This window comes from Phoxinus phoxinus, assembly GCF_949152265.1.
Source record: "Phoxinus phoxinus genome assembly, chromosome: 16".
NCBI lineage: Eukaryota > Metazoa > Chordata > Actinopteri > Cypriniformes > Leuciscidae > Phoxinus > Phoxinus phoxinus.
Genome location: NC_136891.1, coordinates 9071707 through 9088704, shown reverse-complemented (window position 1 = coordinate 9088704; position 16998 = coordinate 9071707). Strand labels below are relative to the sequence as shown.

General features: G+C 37.7%; 1 protein-coding gene across 29 annotated transcripts in view; it reads left to right on the top strand.

Moving 5' to 3' along the window:
• adgrg6 (adhesion G protein-coupled receptor G6) overlaps window positions 1-16998 on the top strand; it is a 42041-nt gene that overhangs the window by 17896 nt on the left and 7147 nt on the right. For 7 of the 29 annotated variants that reach the window (XM_079583934.1, XM_079583930.1, XM_079583944.1 and 4 more), the window contains 20 exons: window positions 1022-1090; window positions 1852-1911; window positions 2011-2067; window positions 2211-2261; window positions 2966-3007; window positions 7714-7799; window positions 7997-8049; window positions 8137-8178; window positions 8316-8455; window positions 9093-9207; window positions 9335-9423; window positions 9501-9702; window positions 11658-11823; window positions 12767-12907; window positions 13108-13125; window positions 13754-13873; window positions 14128-14179; window positions 14263-14369; window positions 15243-15370; window positions 16614-16882. In XM_079583934.1, coding sequence (XP_079440060.1) covers window positions 1022-1090; window positions 1852-1911; window positions 2011-2067; window positions 2211-2261; window positions 2966-3007; window positions 7714-7799; window positions 7997-8049; window positions 8137-8178; window positions 8316-8455; window positions 9093-9207; window positions 9335-9423; window positions 9501-9702; window positions 11658-11823; window positions 12767-12907; window positions 13108-13125; window positions 13754-13873; window positions 14128-14179; window positions 14263-14369; window positions 15243-15370; window positions 16614-16882 — 2007 coding nt within the window. The remainder of the gene's footprint in view (window positions 1-1021; window positions 1091-1851; window positions 1912-2010; window positions 2068-2210; window positions 2262-2965; window positions 3008-7713; window positions 7800-7996; window positions 8050-8136; window positions 8179-8315; window positions 8456-9092; window positions 9208-9334; window positions 9424-9500; window positions 9703-11657; window positions 11824-12766; window positions 12908-13107; window positions 13126-13753; window positions 13874-14127; window positions 14180-14262; window positions 14370-15242; window positions 15371-16613; window positions 16883-16998) is intronic. The other 22 variants (XM_079583943.1, XM_079583927.1, XM_079583939.1 and 19 more) reach the window with 14 other exon arrangements.

The following is a 16998-nucleotide window of genomic DNA, read 5'->3' as shown; positions in this document are numbered from 1 at the left end:
GCTGGCCAATAAACATCCATCATCAGCAGGGAGCCATGGGAATCCTCAGGCTAAATGTCCTCAGTAATGTCCATTAAAGGTCATTGTCCCATTTTAACCATTTTGCTTCTTTCCCAAAGGTCTGCTGAAATTTCTTTGCATGATATGTATTCCCATGTAGTAAAAAAAAAAAAAAAAAACACATTCGTGTCTAGAGATTGGACATTTTTCTTTTTATAAAGTTAGTCTTCTTGGTTCAGAAATGTCTTGTTAACCTTTTCTTCTCATCATTGAACTATACTTCATGATTCATCATAGTTTTTTTTAGTTTTTTTATTTATGATATGCCTGCAGAATATCATGGAGCTAAATCATCTTTGCAGAGAAATCTATATTTGTTTATCAGTGTATATAAAGTGAGAAGTTTCAGTGTATATAAAGTGAGAAATTTCTGCGCATATCTCTATAGTTGGATAGGGTTTTTTGAATTGGGGGTTATGGATCCACAGGTTATTGGCTCCTTGAAATTCCATGATGATTACTTATATTTTACTGGTTGTCGTATCTGAGGGGGAAAGAAGCATAGGTTTAAAAAAAGAAGAAAGATTGACCTATATATTTCTAAGGGCACACTAGGTATTATTTAATCTCCTGGGTGTTTGTAGAAAATTGATAGTAACAGACATACTAGGAGCTAGCAGTACAGGAGTACATTGTGAGGATTTGATAAAGGCAATGAAACTTTCAAGCTCTCATAATTAATTGTGCTAATTTTCAGGGGATGCTGAACTTAGCAAGGGCAAGTAAAAAGCATACTGTACATATGTTGCCCAATTTTTCTTGACATAATATATAGAGATTTTTTTGTTGTTGAAAATATCAGATATTTCATTTCTAGTAATTCCCTTTTTACATTTTCATCTCACGCTATGCTTGTGATTCACATTGTGGTTAATTTGCTCCACAAGTTGTTCTTGCTTTTTTGGTTTCATTCTAACCGCCATTTAATGCCAGTGTGCCCTTCTTCCATCCCTGCCACCAGCAACATTAACTGTTACCACCGCATCCATTGCCACCACTAACATGATTCCTACTAATGCAACAACCCACGGTAAGCATTCACCTCTGCCTTCTCATCATTTTATGCCTGTGTTCCTTTTGTTTCATGAGAGTAATGTCTTTTGCCTAATGCAGAACAGGTGGTGGTCAACTCATTTGGAGAATATCCTTATTACCAGAGAAAATAATGTTCCATTTAGAAATAGAGGATGTTTTATTAATGCCAGTGGCCGGGTTCCAGAATATTTAATGACTTTTAAAAATGTTAAAAAGTAGAGTTGAAATAGTGCCAATGAGAATGGTTGCTTTATATGGCACATAATGTCCCTAGTTTTTTTCATGTAATCCTGCAGGATTGTTTTAAAGTAAATCTGTCTGGTTGAAATGCAGATTTCTGTCACATCATTGTAATTTACAAGTGATTTAAAAGTTTGCAAGCAGTATTAATTCCTTTTTAAATGTACTTTTTTCTCTCTCTTTTCATCTTTTTTCTTATGTTCTGGCATCAAATAATGTAGTAACCATGCAGTTGATTGTCTTCATTTAAATAGATGCTTAATGGGCCAGTTTACTTTATATAACTAGTTTACCCAACAATGGGCTTCATAATGTATTCATCCTTTGAGCAAGTGTTTAAATGATGACAGAAATTGTATATGTCAAATGTCATCTGTCAAATAATTCACTGCATATTCCAAGTCAAATATAAAGGATATGTTATGAAGCGAATGACCCAATAGGTTTACTCGTTTTTGAACTTTACATATGGATGCATGTCAATAGAGCTCATTATCTCTCTATTTTCATCATCAGCTCTTACTACTACTCTTTCATACACAACCACTTCTAGCATGCCTCTAACCACAACTTCTGGTAAGCAAATATCTAGGTTTCATACTGTTTTATATATTGTTTAATGAGGTATGATAAATGCCCTCACTAATACATGCGCGGGGCTCTGCCTCTTTATACCAACACTAGTTCTACTCACACCTACTACTAGTGCTAAAACAACAACTACAACTACTGGTAAGCTAACAGTTACAGAATAACAGATTTATTTTCATTCACCTTTTTAGCCATTAATATATATATATATATATGCTGTTTCATATTTCCGCACTAACCAAACATTTAACATTGTCATGTCTACCTACGTGTGCCATCATTAGCACCAACTACATCACCTTTAATCCAATCTAACCCGCCACCCATCAACCCTGGTAAGATATCACTTCTGCACAAGATATTTTATCAAATACCAATTTTATTAGCCCAAATGTTTAACATTGTCTAAAATCTGCTTTTAGAACCATTTGATTGTATTTGGCAGTATGTTTCTAATTATTCCAGTTTTAACTTTATTTAATATACTGTAAGACTAGAAACTTAAGTGTAAATTTACACTTATGGGGATAGTTCACACAAAAATATTTTTTTACTTACCCACCCTCATGTTGTTCCAAACCTGTATGAGTTTCTTTATTCTATTGAACACAAAAACATATATATTTTAAAGAATTTTGGTAATCAAACAGTTGATGGTATAGCCATTAATTTCCATAGTAGGAAAAAATATATACTATGGAAGTCAATGGCTACCCTCAACTGTCTGGTTACCAACATTCTTTAAAATATCTTATTTTGTGTTCAACAGAAGAAAGAAACTCATACAGGTGTGGAACCAAAAAATAAATGTTTTTTTTGGTGAACTATCCCCTTGTTGTTTCCATTTTTATAGGTTTTTTTCAATTGGATAAAATATTGGCACAAGTTTTTGCAAATACATAACTGCCCCCCCCCCCCCCCCCCCCCAAAAAAAAATGCATGTCAGTATAAGGACCCTTGTCTTATGTCCTTGTGCGTAGCTTTTTGTTCATTTACCTAAACCATTCATCAGTCACATAATCCATTCCTTCATCTGCAGCTGCTGCTACTAACTCACCTCTGTCCAACAGCAAAACCAATGGTAAGCCAAACCTGTTATCTGACATCATACACGGCTTGCTTGTGCTTGCCAGTCACTGCTAAACTCTCATTTGAATGGGCAGAATGGGAGCGGCTAGCTTGTCTAAATAGAAATGGTCGGGAATTAAAATATTGGTATATTGCTCTGAAAATTTCTGGGTGCAGATTACAGGCTTCATTCCTCATATTTTTATACTGTGTATAGTTATCTAATATTACCTTTAAAAGATAATTGGATGAATGAACACCTTTCTAACTCTAACTGTGTTTAGCTGTGTAATTTGTTGTTTTTTAGACTCGACTTCTACTTCCTGCTTTTTTTTTTCAGGTCATAGCCGTCTTTAAACACTTATCATCCCTCTTCTCTTTCATTGCATATTCTTAAATTCCCTAAATGTGTTCAGCTAAAACCTTTCCTGGCAACTATTACAGTTCTCTACTGTTCTCTTGCTCTTTAGTAAAGCTTCATTTCAAAATAAACGACTATTCTTTTACTTTCTAAATAGGATCCTGTGCACATTTAATATAATACATTTTTGTATTTTTTAGTATTTGTAAGTCATTTAAAACTACTTAATGGCTAATTTATGGTGCTAATACTATCTTTCTATCATTCCCTCTGTGCTAACATTAGTATTGCCTTCCTGACATTTTTGCTTTCTTTAAAGTCCTCATTTATTAACCCCTGGATTATGTTTGTGCTTTGTGTTTCAAACAGTCCTTGTGCTAACTTCTATATTTAGAATGGGATTTTTTTCAGGATGTTTTCCAGCATATTGTTTTGTTCTGTTATATGGTGCACTGTATATCTGCAAAGATAAATAATAGCTTGCTCTGACCTCTTCATTTTTACCAAATCCTGGATCCTCTGCTAAATAATTGGAGCAGAAAAAGAGAGGGCTGCATTTTTGTGGTCACTACTGCGGTTTACTCCTCGCGCTGAGACTCCGTCCACTAGCTCTCCCCCTGCTAGGCCTCTTGTTGCTCCTGCTCCCCGGGGCCCCAAAACATCACTCGGCTACATCTCCACACCCCTCATCTGGCCCGTGAGGAAGAAAGTTGAGGCTGCCGTCACTCGTCCACACAAACGTCCCGTCATCCATCTGACCAAGCCGCCTGCCCAACCAACAATAAGCATGATGAATGAATCCCACTGGCTGAAAACATTCACAATGGCCTCTGTTGCCAAGAAAACAGACTCTACAAGCATGAGGCCAGCCTATTCCCAGGTGAAGCCTCCATGGAAACCAGATTCTCACAATCAGAGTGAAGACTTTGAGTCTTTCCAGGTGGCGTCACTCAGTAATCGTAAGAATAAGCCGCTAGCTCCTCAACTGGTCCTGAGCGATAGTGACAAGAACAGCACAGAGATACTTGATTACCCATCTGGTTTTGGCGCAGAAGCGTTTTTTTATGACATTGACTTGGATGATGATGTCTTCAGCCTGTTTGACTTTGATTCCACCTACTCCTTGGATGAGAGCTTGGCCACTGCCATCCCACATAACATGTCTTTCTTAGAAGTAGAAAGTGTGCCTACTGTCAACACCACGACTTTTGGACCTGTGAGACAGGCTATTAGCAAACATGAACATTTACACAGTCAGTCAGACCTTAGTTTACCCTGGCCTATGTCAGAGTTGGCAGAGGTCTCAGAGCAGCTTGAGACAGACAGAAAATGGACACTTATCCCTTCTCCCGGCATGAGTCTGGGTGGAACAGGTGTGCAAATGATCCAGCCTGAGCTCAAGAGTCTCTCTGGCCAAACAGCAGCATGGCCAGAGCGGTCGCCCACACACCTTGTGGATATAAAGCTAACAAGCACTGTGCCCTGGGGCCTCTCTGAGGCAACTGCCACTAAGGACACCTTTAAAGATGTGCAACACGGTCAGAAAAAGTCCACCATCGTGCCCACAGCGGTTACACGTGACCAGATAGAAACATTAGCAGAGGGTTATGTTAGGACAAGCTTGACAGAACATGAGTATAGTCTTACCGATACCACTCCCTCCTTTTCTTCATCAACCTCCCAACAGAGCTCTTTCGACTATCTCCCTGATCAAACTATTTTACTCATAGAGCCTTTGGCAGCGAGCCCTCTCGCTCCGCAAGGCAGCTATCCTCTCACAACAGAGACACTTGTTATCTCCTCTCTCTCTCCCTCTTTTAGTGTCGAGCCGGTGACTGGACTGCTTATGGATTCAACCCGCAGTGCTGCCACTCTTATTGAGCCTCTGAGTTCATTGCCTACTGCAGGGGTTCAAAGTGACTCTTTAATGATAGAGGCCATCAGGCCGAGTCTGTTGTCTTCTTCGCCGCACACTGATGTTTTCCCATCTCTGACACCTGGCTCAGCCCAAAGTCTCTTTATCTCTGATGCCAAAAACAATACTGACCTGGTTTTACCCTCAATGAACAATCAGTTTATCCTCTCTGAAAACCCACAAGCTGTTGACTCTAGCCAATTCCCAACTTTGTATCAGGGCATCACAAGCGGCATTTCTACGTCAATAGTGGCCAGCCGGTCCAAATTAGATTCACCTCTGGTGCTGGAGCTGTCGCATGTAAACAGATTGCCAGAGACCTTTTTCAGAGGCTTAAGCAGGCAAGATGATGTTAATCCTTCAGAGACTGATCTGAGGGACTTGTCGCATATGCCTCATATTTCTGTCAGTGCTAGTTCAGAATTACCATACGGTTCTGTGGTGGCCCTGACAGATGAATGGAAAGGTTCTCAGTCTTCATCCCTTAATTCAGACTCTCAAATGAAAGTGGAAAAGATGGATGTATCGCCCACATTCAATTTGCCCTCCCAAAATATTTTTGAGTCTGGCTCAGAACAGGGCATGGTCACTTCAGCATGGTCGGGCTATTCCGGGGAGAGTTCCCAAGTTTCATCAACTGAAATATTTCCTTCCCTTTTGTTCAATTTGATAAGTAAGATTGGACCAGATGAGGCCTCACCGTTTGAAACCAAATTCAGATATCAATCAGAGACAATGGACATTTCTAACTTCATAAAGCCTGCTGATGTCCTTCCTTCTCAGTCTGAAGGAGAGATTTATCAGGATGGATTTGTTATTTCTGGTGCATATAGTCGAATAAGCAGTCCAACCCACACATATGTTGAAGCCACCACTACCACATGGTCTCTCAATACAACTTCTTCTCCAAATATGTCAGAGGTCTCGAAGTTATTTAACCAAAACAGCACACATGACTCTATTGGTTCACATAGTAACTCCTCAAACACGACCACTAAGCAGATTGTGAGCCATTCAAACACTATTTTAGCCTATGAATTGTTTAGAACAGATATTCACACGTTTGAATCATTGTCAAAGAACTTGCCACACACTCCTCCTTTGCAAATGACTATGACCAATGCAGATCTGTCATCTCGTACCCGACCAAACCCTACTTTTCATAAATTCTCCACCTTTACAAGCAGCATGCCATCTGAACTTGAATCAAGTGGCTCCGTTCCAGTCCTTCAACCCTCCAAATCAATGGACATCTCAAGCAGCTACAGTCAAGACCTGCTGGACACTGAACATGTCCACTCCTCAACAACAAAGCAGCCATTTTGGGCCAAGAATGAATCAGCAAACCCCTCCAGCCACAACCACAATGTGCTCGTTGTTCAGCCCGCCACCACAGATAGCGAGACGCATCCGTCTCCAGCTATTGACGACCAGTCTTTTGTCCCCACAAATGGCACAGTCGACACCCCGACCAAAGGAGTCAGCGCAGGTTTTGGCTCTATGCACACTGGTGCCACCAATGGGACTACTACAGAACTGGCCCCATGTCCATGTAAAGCTCCCTTTCATATTACATGTCTGTGTGGACTTTCAACCGGGAACAGTATGTTTTCCAATAACAATCTAGAACTTAGAAAGAAAGATAGCTTCTTTTATTGCTGAATCCTGACTTTCTGAGCAAGTGATCGTAGAATGATGGGTTGTTCAATTGAGGGGAAAAAATCACTCTGTCTTCTCGGTGTGCAAATTTTCATTTTTGATTCCATGTGATTTACTAGAAGTAGTAAGATATTAACCATAGCCAGTTCTGACAATCATTGAGTTTCAGTGCTCTTCGTGTACTGGCTGTTACTCACTCACTCAAATTGAGTGCATAGGTCTCTTGTAATTATCCACATTTTTATCATTCTTCCTTCTTAGGAGACTACCTTATTTCATTATTTTTTACATTGAACAGTTCAGCTTTACTTTCAAGAAGAAATTGCACTCTGATGATTTCATGAGAGAAGTGTGCTATCTTAGGAAACTCTCTCACATTTTCAATTTGTGGAAATAATTATTTTATTATTATTTTAATATATATAGAGTCTCCTAAGAAAGTCTTGGCATGGTGTAGTTATGCATTATAAAGTAGTCCAGCACTAACAACTCAAGATACATGAGAGCCATCTTGTGATCGAAGTGCAGCATAGCAGTAGATCTCAAAATACATGGCTTGATGATCCAGGATTTTTTTTTTTTACTGCAAAATCATTGGTATACAGATTTATTTTTTTTGGATAGATTTGATTTAAAAAGTGGTCTTGAGACCACATTTGTTCAAAATTTCTCATTGCTCATTTCCAAGATTTTTTATCTACTGCTATGCAACACAGAAAAAAGGTGAATTAATAAATGGTGTTTTAATTGATAAAAAATAAAATACCTTATTCTCCTTTTACAGAGGAAATTTTCTACAGGATATCCCTTGTGGTTATCGATGAACAACCGAACACCCCCAGGGATGTTAAGATGATAATATCTCAATGGGTATATATATTTGTTTTGTTTCACTTTTTAATACATTTTAAGTCTCTATTCATGGATATTATGATGAATCCTAAAATACTTGGTTTGCAGATCGCACCAATGTAACATGTTTTCCTCTTCTGCATTAGCTCTCAATTACAGTATATCTCTTTCTAAACATTTTGCTGCTTTCTAATCCATTTCTGTGATTTTTACAGCTTAATCAAACGTTTCAGAACTGGATCGACACAGTTTATGTTAATAGTGTCAGGTAGGGTTCTTTTTTACTTGAAAATGAACATCTCTTTCTTTTATCTAACGATGACTGTTAGCAATCTTACTCTCATCCCCTTTTCAGTCTCCAACCTGACACTGTTCTCTCAAGGGCCGCAACGATACGGTAAAACATTGCAACGTTCATATCTATTTTTTTTTTATCTATTTTTTTACTAATGTAATGGTGACCATGTTTCACAGTCTTTTGTTTTCAGTTTTTTTGATGTCTAAACATATTTTATGATGTTGCATTCTACTTAGACAAACCTACATGGCCCTGCTGGTGTATAAGAATACAACTGATGCAAGTCTGACAGAGGCAGAGATTGAGAAAAGGCTGAGAAGTGCCCTTGCAATTGGAAATGGCTTGATATTGGACAGTATGATCGTGAATGTAATGGGTATGGCATGCTCCTTAGTGTTCAGTAATTCAGTAGCCCTGCAGGTTATGACTAAGCATTTGCATATTGCAAAAAAAAAAAACCCACATTATCATTAAGATCTCCTAAAATATGGCTGATATGGTATTCATATCAGCATGGCTGAAAAGTAAAACCTTTTAATGAGAAAAAAGTACTGAGTGCACTTTTAAGGAAGCACATAGGCTGGAAAAGTTTCAGAAGATTCAATTCACATTTATTTGTATAGCGCTTTTCACACATACATATCTTTTCAAAGCAGCTTTACAGAAAATTAACGTCTCTACATTACAGTTTAGAGGGATCTTTTACCATAGGTGACTGTAATATATTACAGAAATGTACATCATGTACGTTAGCTAACTGCATGTATACAAATCATGCAGTTAGTGAACATTGTATTCATTTAGGGCTCATTGAAGTAATGAATACATGTTGTTAACAAAATTATATAGATACATTTAGCATAGGTGCATGTTGATTCAGTTTGCTTTGTCTGAAGTGCTCGCAGGAGTTGGAGTCCTCTCGAGTCATTTGTCATGTGATGTGGCTCCTCTATAAAGAAAGGTTTGTAATTGAATCCTTTTAATCCTGTACTTGTTTGGTTCCTTTGCCTCAGAAAACTGCCAGCCAGAGGACTTCCCATTCCACTACAGATGGCCAGAGAGCAGACCCACTGTCACCCAGTATATCCCCTGCTTCCCTTACAAAGAGCAAAACGCATCCAGGACTTGGTGAGTTTACACTTATACCGTTAGATTTAGATGCAAATAAGAATAACCTACTAATTAATGCCCAGTTACAACCAGTAATCATGTTTTAGCAATTCAATTGACTTCAATTGTTTTTTCTGCTCTTTAGCTTGATTAACCAGTATAATTATACATCATTTTGGGGCCTCCCTGACCGTGGAAACTGCACTAATATAACCAGCATTTTCGTTTCACAAGGTAGGTTCTGATCCATACTGCACGCGGTACTCCGGAATCAAAACTAGCTTTAATAACTCTTACTGTCAATTCAACAGAGAATGCAATGGAAGTGGCCGTGCAGCTCGCTGACATCACCAATAATGAGCTCTCTATAGAGGAGGTGACGCAGATTGTCACTAAGTTGAAAGAGCTTGTGAACATAGCCAAAATCAATGCCACCCTGGCCAGCACTGTGGTCACTATCATCTCCAACGTCATGGTCAGCTCAGATGCCGCTCAAAAGGACAACTCCGAGACGTATGTGCTCTTGCCTACACTGTAGAAAATGCGGAGTTTGTTGCACTTAAAAATGAAGGCAACAATTTGCATGAATTTTTGGAGTTGAACACGTTTAATTAAATATCTTCACTAAACATAAAATTTCCAGTTGTCATGATTTAAAATCTGGCATCATTGTAACAACTGCCTAATTAAATGAAGTAAGTCTAAGATTTATTTCGCTGTATGAACTTCTATGCTAACAAGTCCCCACGGTTAACGGTTTTATGGTTTTAAATGGTTGCAATATTACATTCTTCATTTGCATGTCTACATGTCATTTGAGAGCAAAGCACTTGATGTCTTAAAGGTCCCATGACATGGGGTTATTATATTATTTTATAATGTGTCCTGGGTTGCCCTTATAATGTTAGTATGTTTTTTAGATAGAAAATAGTCATAATTTAGAAACAAAAGGCATTTTTCCTAGCCCGATTTTAGCCTCTGATCTGAACGCTCTGTTTGAAGGGGCGTGTCTGTGTGAGACTTCAGTGTAACTGGCCACTGCTGTGATTGGCTGACATGCTTGCATATGAAATAGCTACTTATTACATGTGAAACTCTCTCGAATACTTTTACTACAGTTACTATACGTTTTTACTATTACAGCTATTGAGATTAACAAATCGTCAGAAGTTTTTAAGTATTTAGATCTATTCCCATCACATAAAATGTTGCCGTGATAAGCATTGCGCAAGCAGATGAGTCTGTTGTTGATCGCGAGAATGAAGATCTTATCATTGCAACGCAGTTTCTGCACTCTCTGCTTTCACCAATGCAAACACGATGATGTAAATACAGTAAGAGCTTCATGTGCAGTGTAACGTGCGTCATTGATTTCATAACGAGTTTGGCAAGTGTCCAGATAAACTCGATCGCGCTGTGTCCATGAGAAAATGAGCTAGGAAGTATAGGAACGCGTGCGCGCGATTCCTACAAAGATTGTTCTTTGATCGCTTTCTGTATATAATTTATTTACAATTTAAATACGATTATTTTCATCCTACTAAAAGAAACGATGTGAAGTTGATATTTTAGTCACTGGCTTGACTTACTGATGCATAAACAGCAGTATTGAACGATTTGAGAGAAAGATTACCTGTCTGAACTTGAACAATTAGGCTACACATCAGAAATTGTTGCTCGGCTCGATCCAGCTCTGTAGTGATCCAAGTTCAGGAAACAGTCGTCGGTGAAATGTATGCCGCAGACATGCAACACTTTGGGGAGTTGTGTTGGCGCATTTCCAGAGGAAATGAAATGAATCCACTGGTTCTTCTGGGGCTTGGATGAAGGAACTAAAAAAAGGCTTCAGTGTTCATTTGTACATCCAATTATTGAGCAATTATTATGCTTCGCTCGCTCAAAAGCCATGATATCTCCCGTGGACAAACTAAAATCGCGCGCACGCGTTTCTAGCTCATTTTCTCATGGACTGGAAATATTCTCTGGGCGGGCAAAGCAGAGAAAGGGGAGGTAACATTTCCTCCGTATGACGTCATACGGAGGAGATTCAAGATCAGCCCGATTGAGCTTCCACTTTTTCAAAGGCAGAGAAAGATAGCAAAAGCTCGATTTACACCGATTGAAATTTCTAGAAACTTTGGGACCATATACAGGCTAGGGGAACTCATATTAATGTTAAAAAACCTCAAAAAGTGAAAATTTCATGTCATGGGACCTTTAATAATTCAAATGACTTGCTTTGCTTGTTGGTGTGACTTAAAACATCAGTGTATATTGTAATAGAAAATTGGCACAAGTTTAAGATGTTAGGGTTTCTCTGGTTACTTCTCAGCATTATTTACTGGATCTAAGAATATATTTGTTACACAATATTTTCTCTCAGATAAAATAGTGTATCTTCAGTCCAGCAGTTTTTAATCTTATAATCTGTTCCTCTTCTTATTATATCGTCATGTGTCTTGGTTTAGAGCTCTCAAAGCAGTGGATGAACTGGTGCAGAAGATTGAGTTTGATGGACAATCACTGACCATCACATCCAAATATCTGGCAGTAGGAGTTTCTGCCCTCAACACCAGCAATTTTAATGGGACCACTTTCAGTGCGTTTATAGCGACAAACACGACGGACCCTCAGGTAAATGTTACGGCACCTCTCTGCTTCAGGTGTTACATGTCATTAGATGTGACATTTGACAAGTCATTACTCAATGCAAGTATGTGAGTGTGTTTCTGCTTGATGGGGGTCTATATCTGGTAGTATTTGAATATGTACTGCACATAAAATCTTCTTAAGACTTCCTGGAGTGGGCTGCCCAAACATTGGAGCTGTACGTTTTGCTGGCCAAATATTTTAGCAGTAAAGTTTTAAAGTAATCTTTAGCAGTTAAAGCAGTGTAATGAGAGGTGACGTTTATGGACCATGCCCAGAGGTTGCACCCATTGATTAAGAGCCAACGATTCCTGGAAAGTTGTGGGAGGAAAAAGCAACATTGTAGAGTCTGAGAGTGACTCAGAAAATGACACATTTTCTCTCCTTTCAGTGCATGAGTGTCCGAATGTATATTTTTGCAAGTATTTAAGTGGATTTTGTTTATTTTTAGCATGCTCGCAGCTTTAAATCGTTGCTTTTTTGTGGCATTTTGTACAGTATGTATATAGTTGAGGTTCACTGAAACTGTTTAAGGGATTTTAAAGAATTAAAACTACAAATTAGCCAAACGAAAGTTTGTATTATCGCCGGAAGGCCCCATTTATACTACATATTAGATTATACAACCAGATGCCCGTTCAGTCTATTTTTTACTTGAGATCCTGTAATGAATTAATTACTTTTTTTATTCTGGCAGATGGTGCAGTAACCTCTTCAAATGCAATTACGTACATTGTTAAGAATACTGCTCTTAAGAATGCTATTTTGGGATAACGCAACCTGGAGATTTCACCTTTGGTTCAGTCACACAAGACATCTGGGTGTTTGTTACTCATGAGCAGATCCCCCATCATTTGCATGTCCATTTATTAAACTTTTTGACTAATATTATTATGCAGACATGTGATGAGTAAGTTTTTCTCCACAGATCGATTTCGAGTCCGAGGCCCAGAACGCTTTGGCTGTGGTCACTCTACCTGCAACACTGCTGCACAACCTGAGTAATTCACAAATGGAGAGAGTGTCCAGAATAAACTTTATGTTCTTCACCAGGACAGGGCTCTTTCAGGTGAGCATGAACCAAATTAGCTTTTTTATATATATATATATATATATATATATATATATATATATATCATTGTACTTTACATTTTTCTGTGAAAAAGTGTTTGTATTCTATAGCCCATTCACATATTTAAGTAAGGCTTTATTTAAAGGGCTGAAGAACAATGTAAAATTGACAATTCTTATTGATATTTCTGTCAATAGCACTTTGGATCATTAATGGTATGGTATGAACATCTGGACATTTTCTCTCTGTGCTGAGTAAACTAACTCCTCGGAATAAAATTTGCATTAAATTGCGTAACATACACTACCTTTAAAACTAGTTTGGGGTTTATTCAGCAAGGACGCATTAAATTGATCAAAAGTGACAGTAATGTCTATTTTAGATAAATGCTGTTCTTTTGAACTTTGTTCATCAAATCATCCTGAAAAAATGAGCACTGAAGAGCTCCTGAATATTCAGCTTTGACATTACAGAAATAAACTACATTTTAAAATACAGTTATTTTATTTTTGCGGTAATATTACTGTTTTACTGTATTTGTGATCAAATAAATGCAGCCTTGGTGAGCATAAGAGACTTATTTAAAAAAAAACGTACCATCCCAAACCTTTTAAACGGTATGTCATTAATTTGATTAACATATACTGTATATCTAATTAAATGTTTCTTATCTGAATGCAAAATGTATTTACTAATAGCTAACAAAAGTGAAATACTCTGTCCATACTTACAAAACTGATATATTTATATTGACAAAAATTGAGGTGTCATTTTTTGTATCTGACTCGCCCTAAAACTGAGACGAGCAGATTTGTCCTGACATTCTGTTTCATTTCTTTTCAGGATCAGCAAAGTAATGGCAAGTCCTTGAACAGCTATGTGGTGGCTAGCAGTGTTGGCAACTTCACAATCAAAAACCTGCAGGATCCCGTCAAGATTGAGATTGCACATTTGGAGTACCAGGTACTCAGTTTTTTTTGTTTGTTTTTTGGGCAGTAAGGGTGGCTAAGACTGAAGTTTATTGTATTGTTTATTGGTGTTTTTGCAGAAACTATGATTTTGTAGATTATTCGATGAGTAATTACAGTAACTATTAGTTTAACCTTTCCGTCAATTAAATTTCAAAGCAGTCATTTTCTTCCAGAATATTTTTTTTTTGTCCAAGCTAACAAGAACAATTGTGTCTAACACTCTTAATGTGTCTGTGTGTCCTCCAGAGAGAACCAAAGCCTCTTTGTGTGTTTTGGGATTTCAACCTTCAAAGTGAGGGTAAAATAATTTATAAACAGTCCCATAGGAAGCTGTACATGTAGACTTACAGTAAATATATAATATCCATTTGTCTCCATTAGATCACACAGGGGGCTGGAATAGTGAAGGCTGTGAGGTCAGTCCGGAGTCCAACATCAACAGGACTGTCTGCTTGTGTAATCACCTCACACACTTTGGCATTCTAATGGTGAGATTTGTGGGATTGGCAGCAAAATGACCCAACAGAGTGGTTTCTTGTATTAAGCCAATTTGACAGACTGAAACAACGTCGATGTGTCTTATGTGTCGTCCAGAGTGGCTAACCACACCTGAAACTAATAGCTAATGCAGTTTGGCTCTGTATGCATGTAATATTAAAGGTGTACTTTATATTATGCTGGTATACCATATGGCAGTCGTGTGAATGAAGCATTATGCAAACATTATCAATGACATTGTAGAAATTCTTTATTCACAGCTAGTCATGATTTATGCATTTCATGATCAAAAGTTAAGCTTTTTTGTACTATTAAAGGAATAGTTCACCCCAAAATTAAAATCGTCCCATAGTTTACTCACCCTCAAGCCATCCTTGGTGTTTTTGACTTTCTTCTTTCAGCCGAACACAGTTATATTAAATCATATCATGGCTCTTCCCAGCTTTGTAATGGCATTGAATAGAGTTTTTAAAGCTCCAAAAAAACATATTAATGGGTTATTAAATGCCTTCTGAAGCAAAGTGATGGGTTTTTATATGAAAAATATCCATATTTAAAACTTTATAAACAAAATCATCCTACATTTTTCTTTAAAACTACACATTTTAGACTTCTAATTCATGACCAGCGTTTTGTTTTGCTCTATCCTCTATGCTTCCCCGTTCGTCAATTCTCACCTAAGCTTATGCTATGTCTACGTCATACGTCGGGAACTATTCCTTTAATTTCCTTATGTAAAACTTGCATCCCTTATTATCTATGGATGTGTTTTTCATATTTCAGCATAATTAAACACTAATGAGACGCATACATCTCCGATGAATGTCATTATTGATGAAGTTTGCCTCGCTTTTGTCTTTTAGGACATCTCTGGAGCTGCTGCGCAGATAGATGAGAAGAACAACAGGGTTCTTACATTTATTACCTACATCGGCTGTGGCATCTCAGCCATTTTTTCAGCAGCAACAGTGCTCACATACATCGCTTTTGAGTGAGCAGCGTTTGACTTTTAAACAGCGTGTTTTGAACGACTCCTCTATGTGAACACATTGCAAAGTCTTATATTTGGCTTTCCAATAACGGATATTCAAATTCTGATGTTTTCTCAAAGAGAAATCTTCATCAGCTCTGCACAATATCCAGGATTGTGTTTTACCCAGTTTAGGCTACACTCCTCTTCAAGCCATAATAATGTAGCATAAGATTAGACCGCTTGTTGCTAGCATTTACAGTAATTATGCTGATTAAAAAATATATATAATTATTATAATTTTATTCAGTAAGGAAGTATTAAATTGATCAAAAGTGACAGTAAAGACTTTTACATTGTTACAAAAAATTATATCTCAAATAAATGCTATCAAATAAAAGGTATCGCTCTTCCAAAAAAAAAAAATAATTAAGCAACTCAACATTATAGATAATAAGAAGTGTTTCTTAAGCACCAAATCACCATATTAGAATGATTTCTAAAGAATGACTCTGAAGACTGGATTAATGATGCTGAAAATTAAGGTTTGCCATCACAGGAATAAATTACATTTTATATTATATGTAATATAATATAATAAAAAAATATGACAGTTATTTTAAATCGCAATAATATTTCTGAATATTGTTCCTTTTACTGTATTTTTGATCAATTAAATGAATAGCCTTGGTGTGCATAAGAGACTCTAAAGGGGTGGTTGAGTATGATTTCACTTTTCTAACTTTAGTTAGTGTGTAATGTTGCTGTTTGAGCATAAACAACATCTGCAAAGTTGCAGCGCTCAAAGTTCAAAGCAAAGGAAGATATTTGCTTTTAAAGAAAAGGACTACAACAAACGGCCGTTTTAACATTAAAGGCAGAACAGTTTCTGTCATTTTAGTGTGTCTGTGTGAGGTAATCGCAACTTCTGACACACACATGAGCTCTTGAAACCCCGCCCTCTGCAGCAGCTCATTTGCATTTAAAGGGCCAGGCACAAAACGGTGCGTTTTTGCAAACCCTCAAAAAGTGACAACTTTAACTTTAACAACTTTGCTGTATAAAAATATCTCTGGGGTATTTTGTGCTAAAACTTCACACACACTCTGGGGACATCAGAGATTTATTTTACATCTTGTGAAAATGGCATTTTACCACCCCTTTAACAAATCTTTAGACCCCAAACTTTGAAACGGTAGTGTATATGGCTAAAGGTGAAGCGGAATTGCAAAGACTCATTGTTTTCTTTGAATTAAATCTGTAGGAAGCTGCGGCGAGACTATCCTTCCAAGATCCTGATGAATCTCAGCACGTCACTGCTCTTCCTCAACATGGTGTTTCTTCTGGATGGCTGGTTGGCTTCATACGACATTGAGGGATTGTGTGTTGCAGTGGCTGTTTTCCTGCACTTTTTTCTCCTCACTTCCTTCACCTGGATGGGCTTAGAGTCCATCCACATGTACATTGCCCTGGTCAAGGTCTTCAACACTTACATACGGCGATACATCCTCAAGTTTTGCATTGTGGGATGGGGTAAGTTCTACACCAAGAATTCTTGCCGTCAAACTTTTAGCTAGTTGTTTGCCAATGTTCAATATAACATGAGATCACTGTGAAGGAGTGTTGAACATATTAAGCATTGAGAGGAT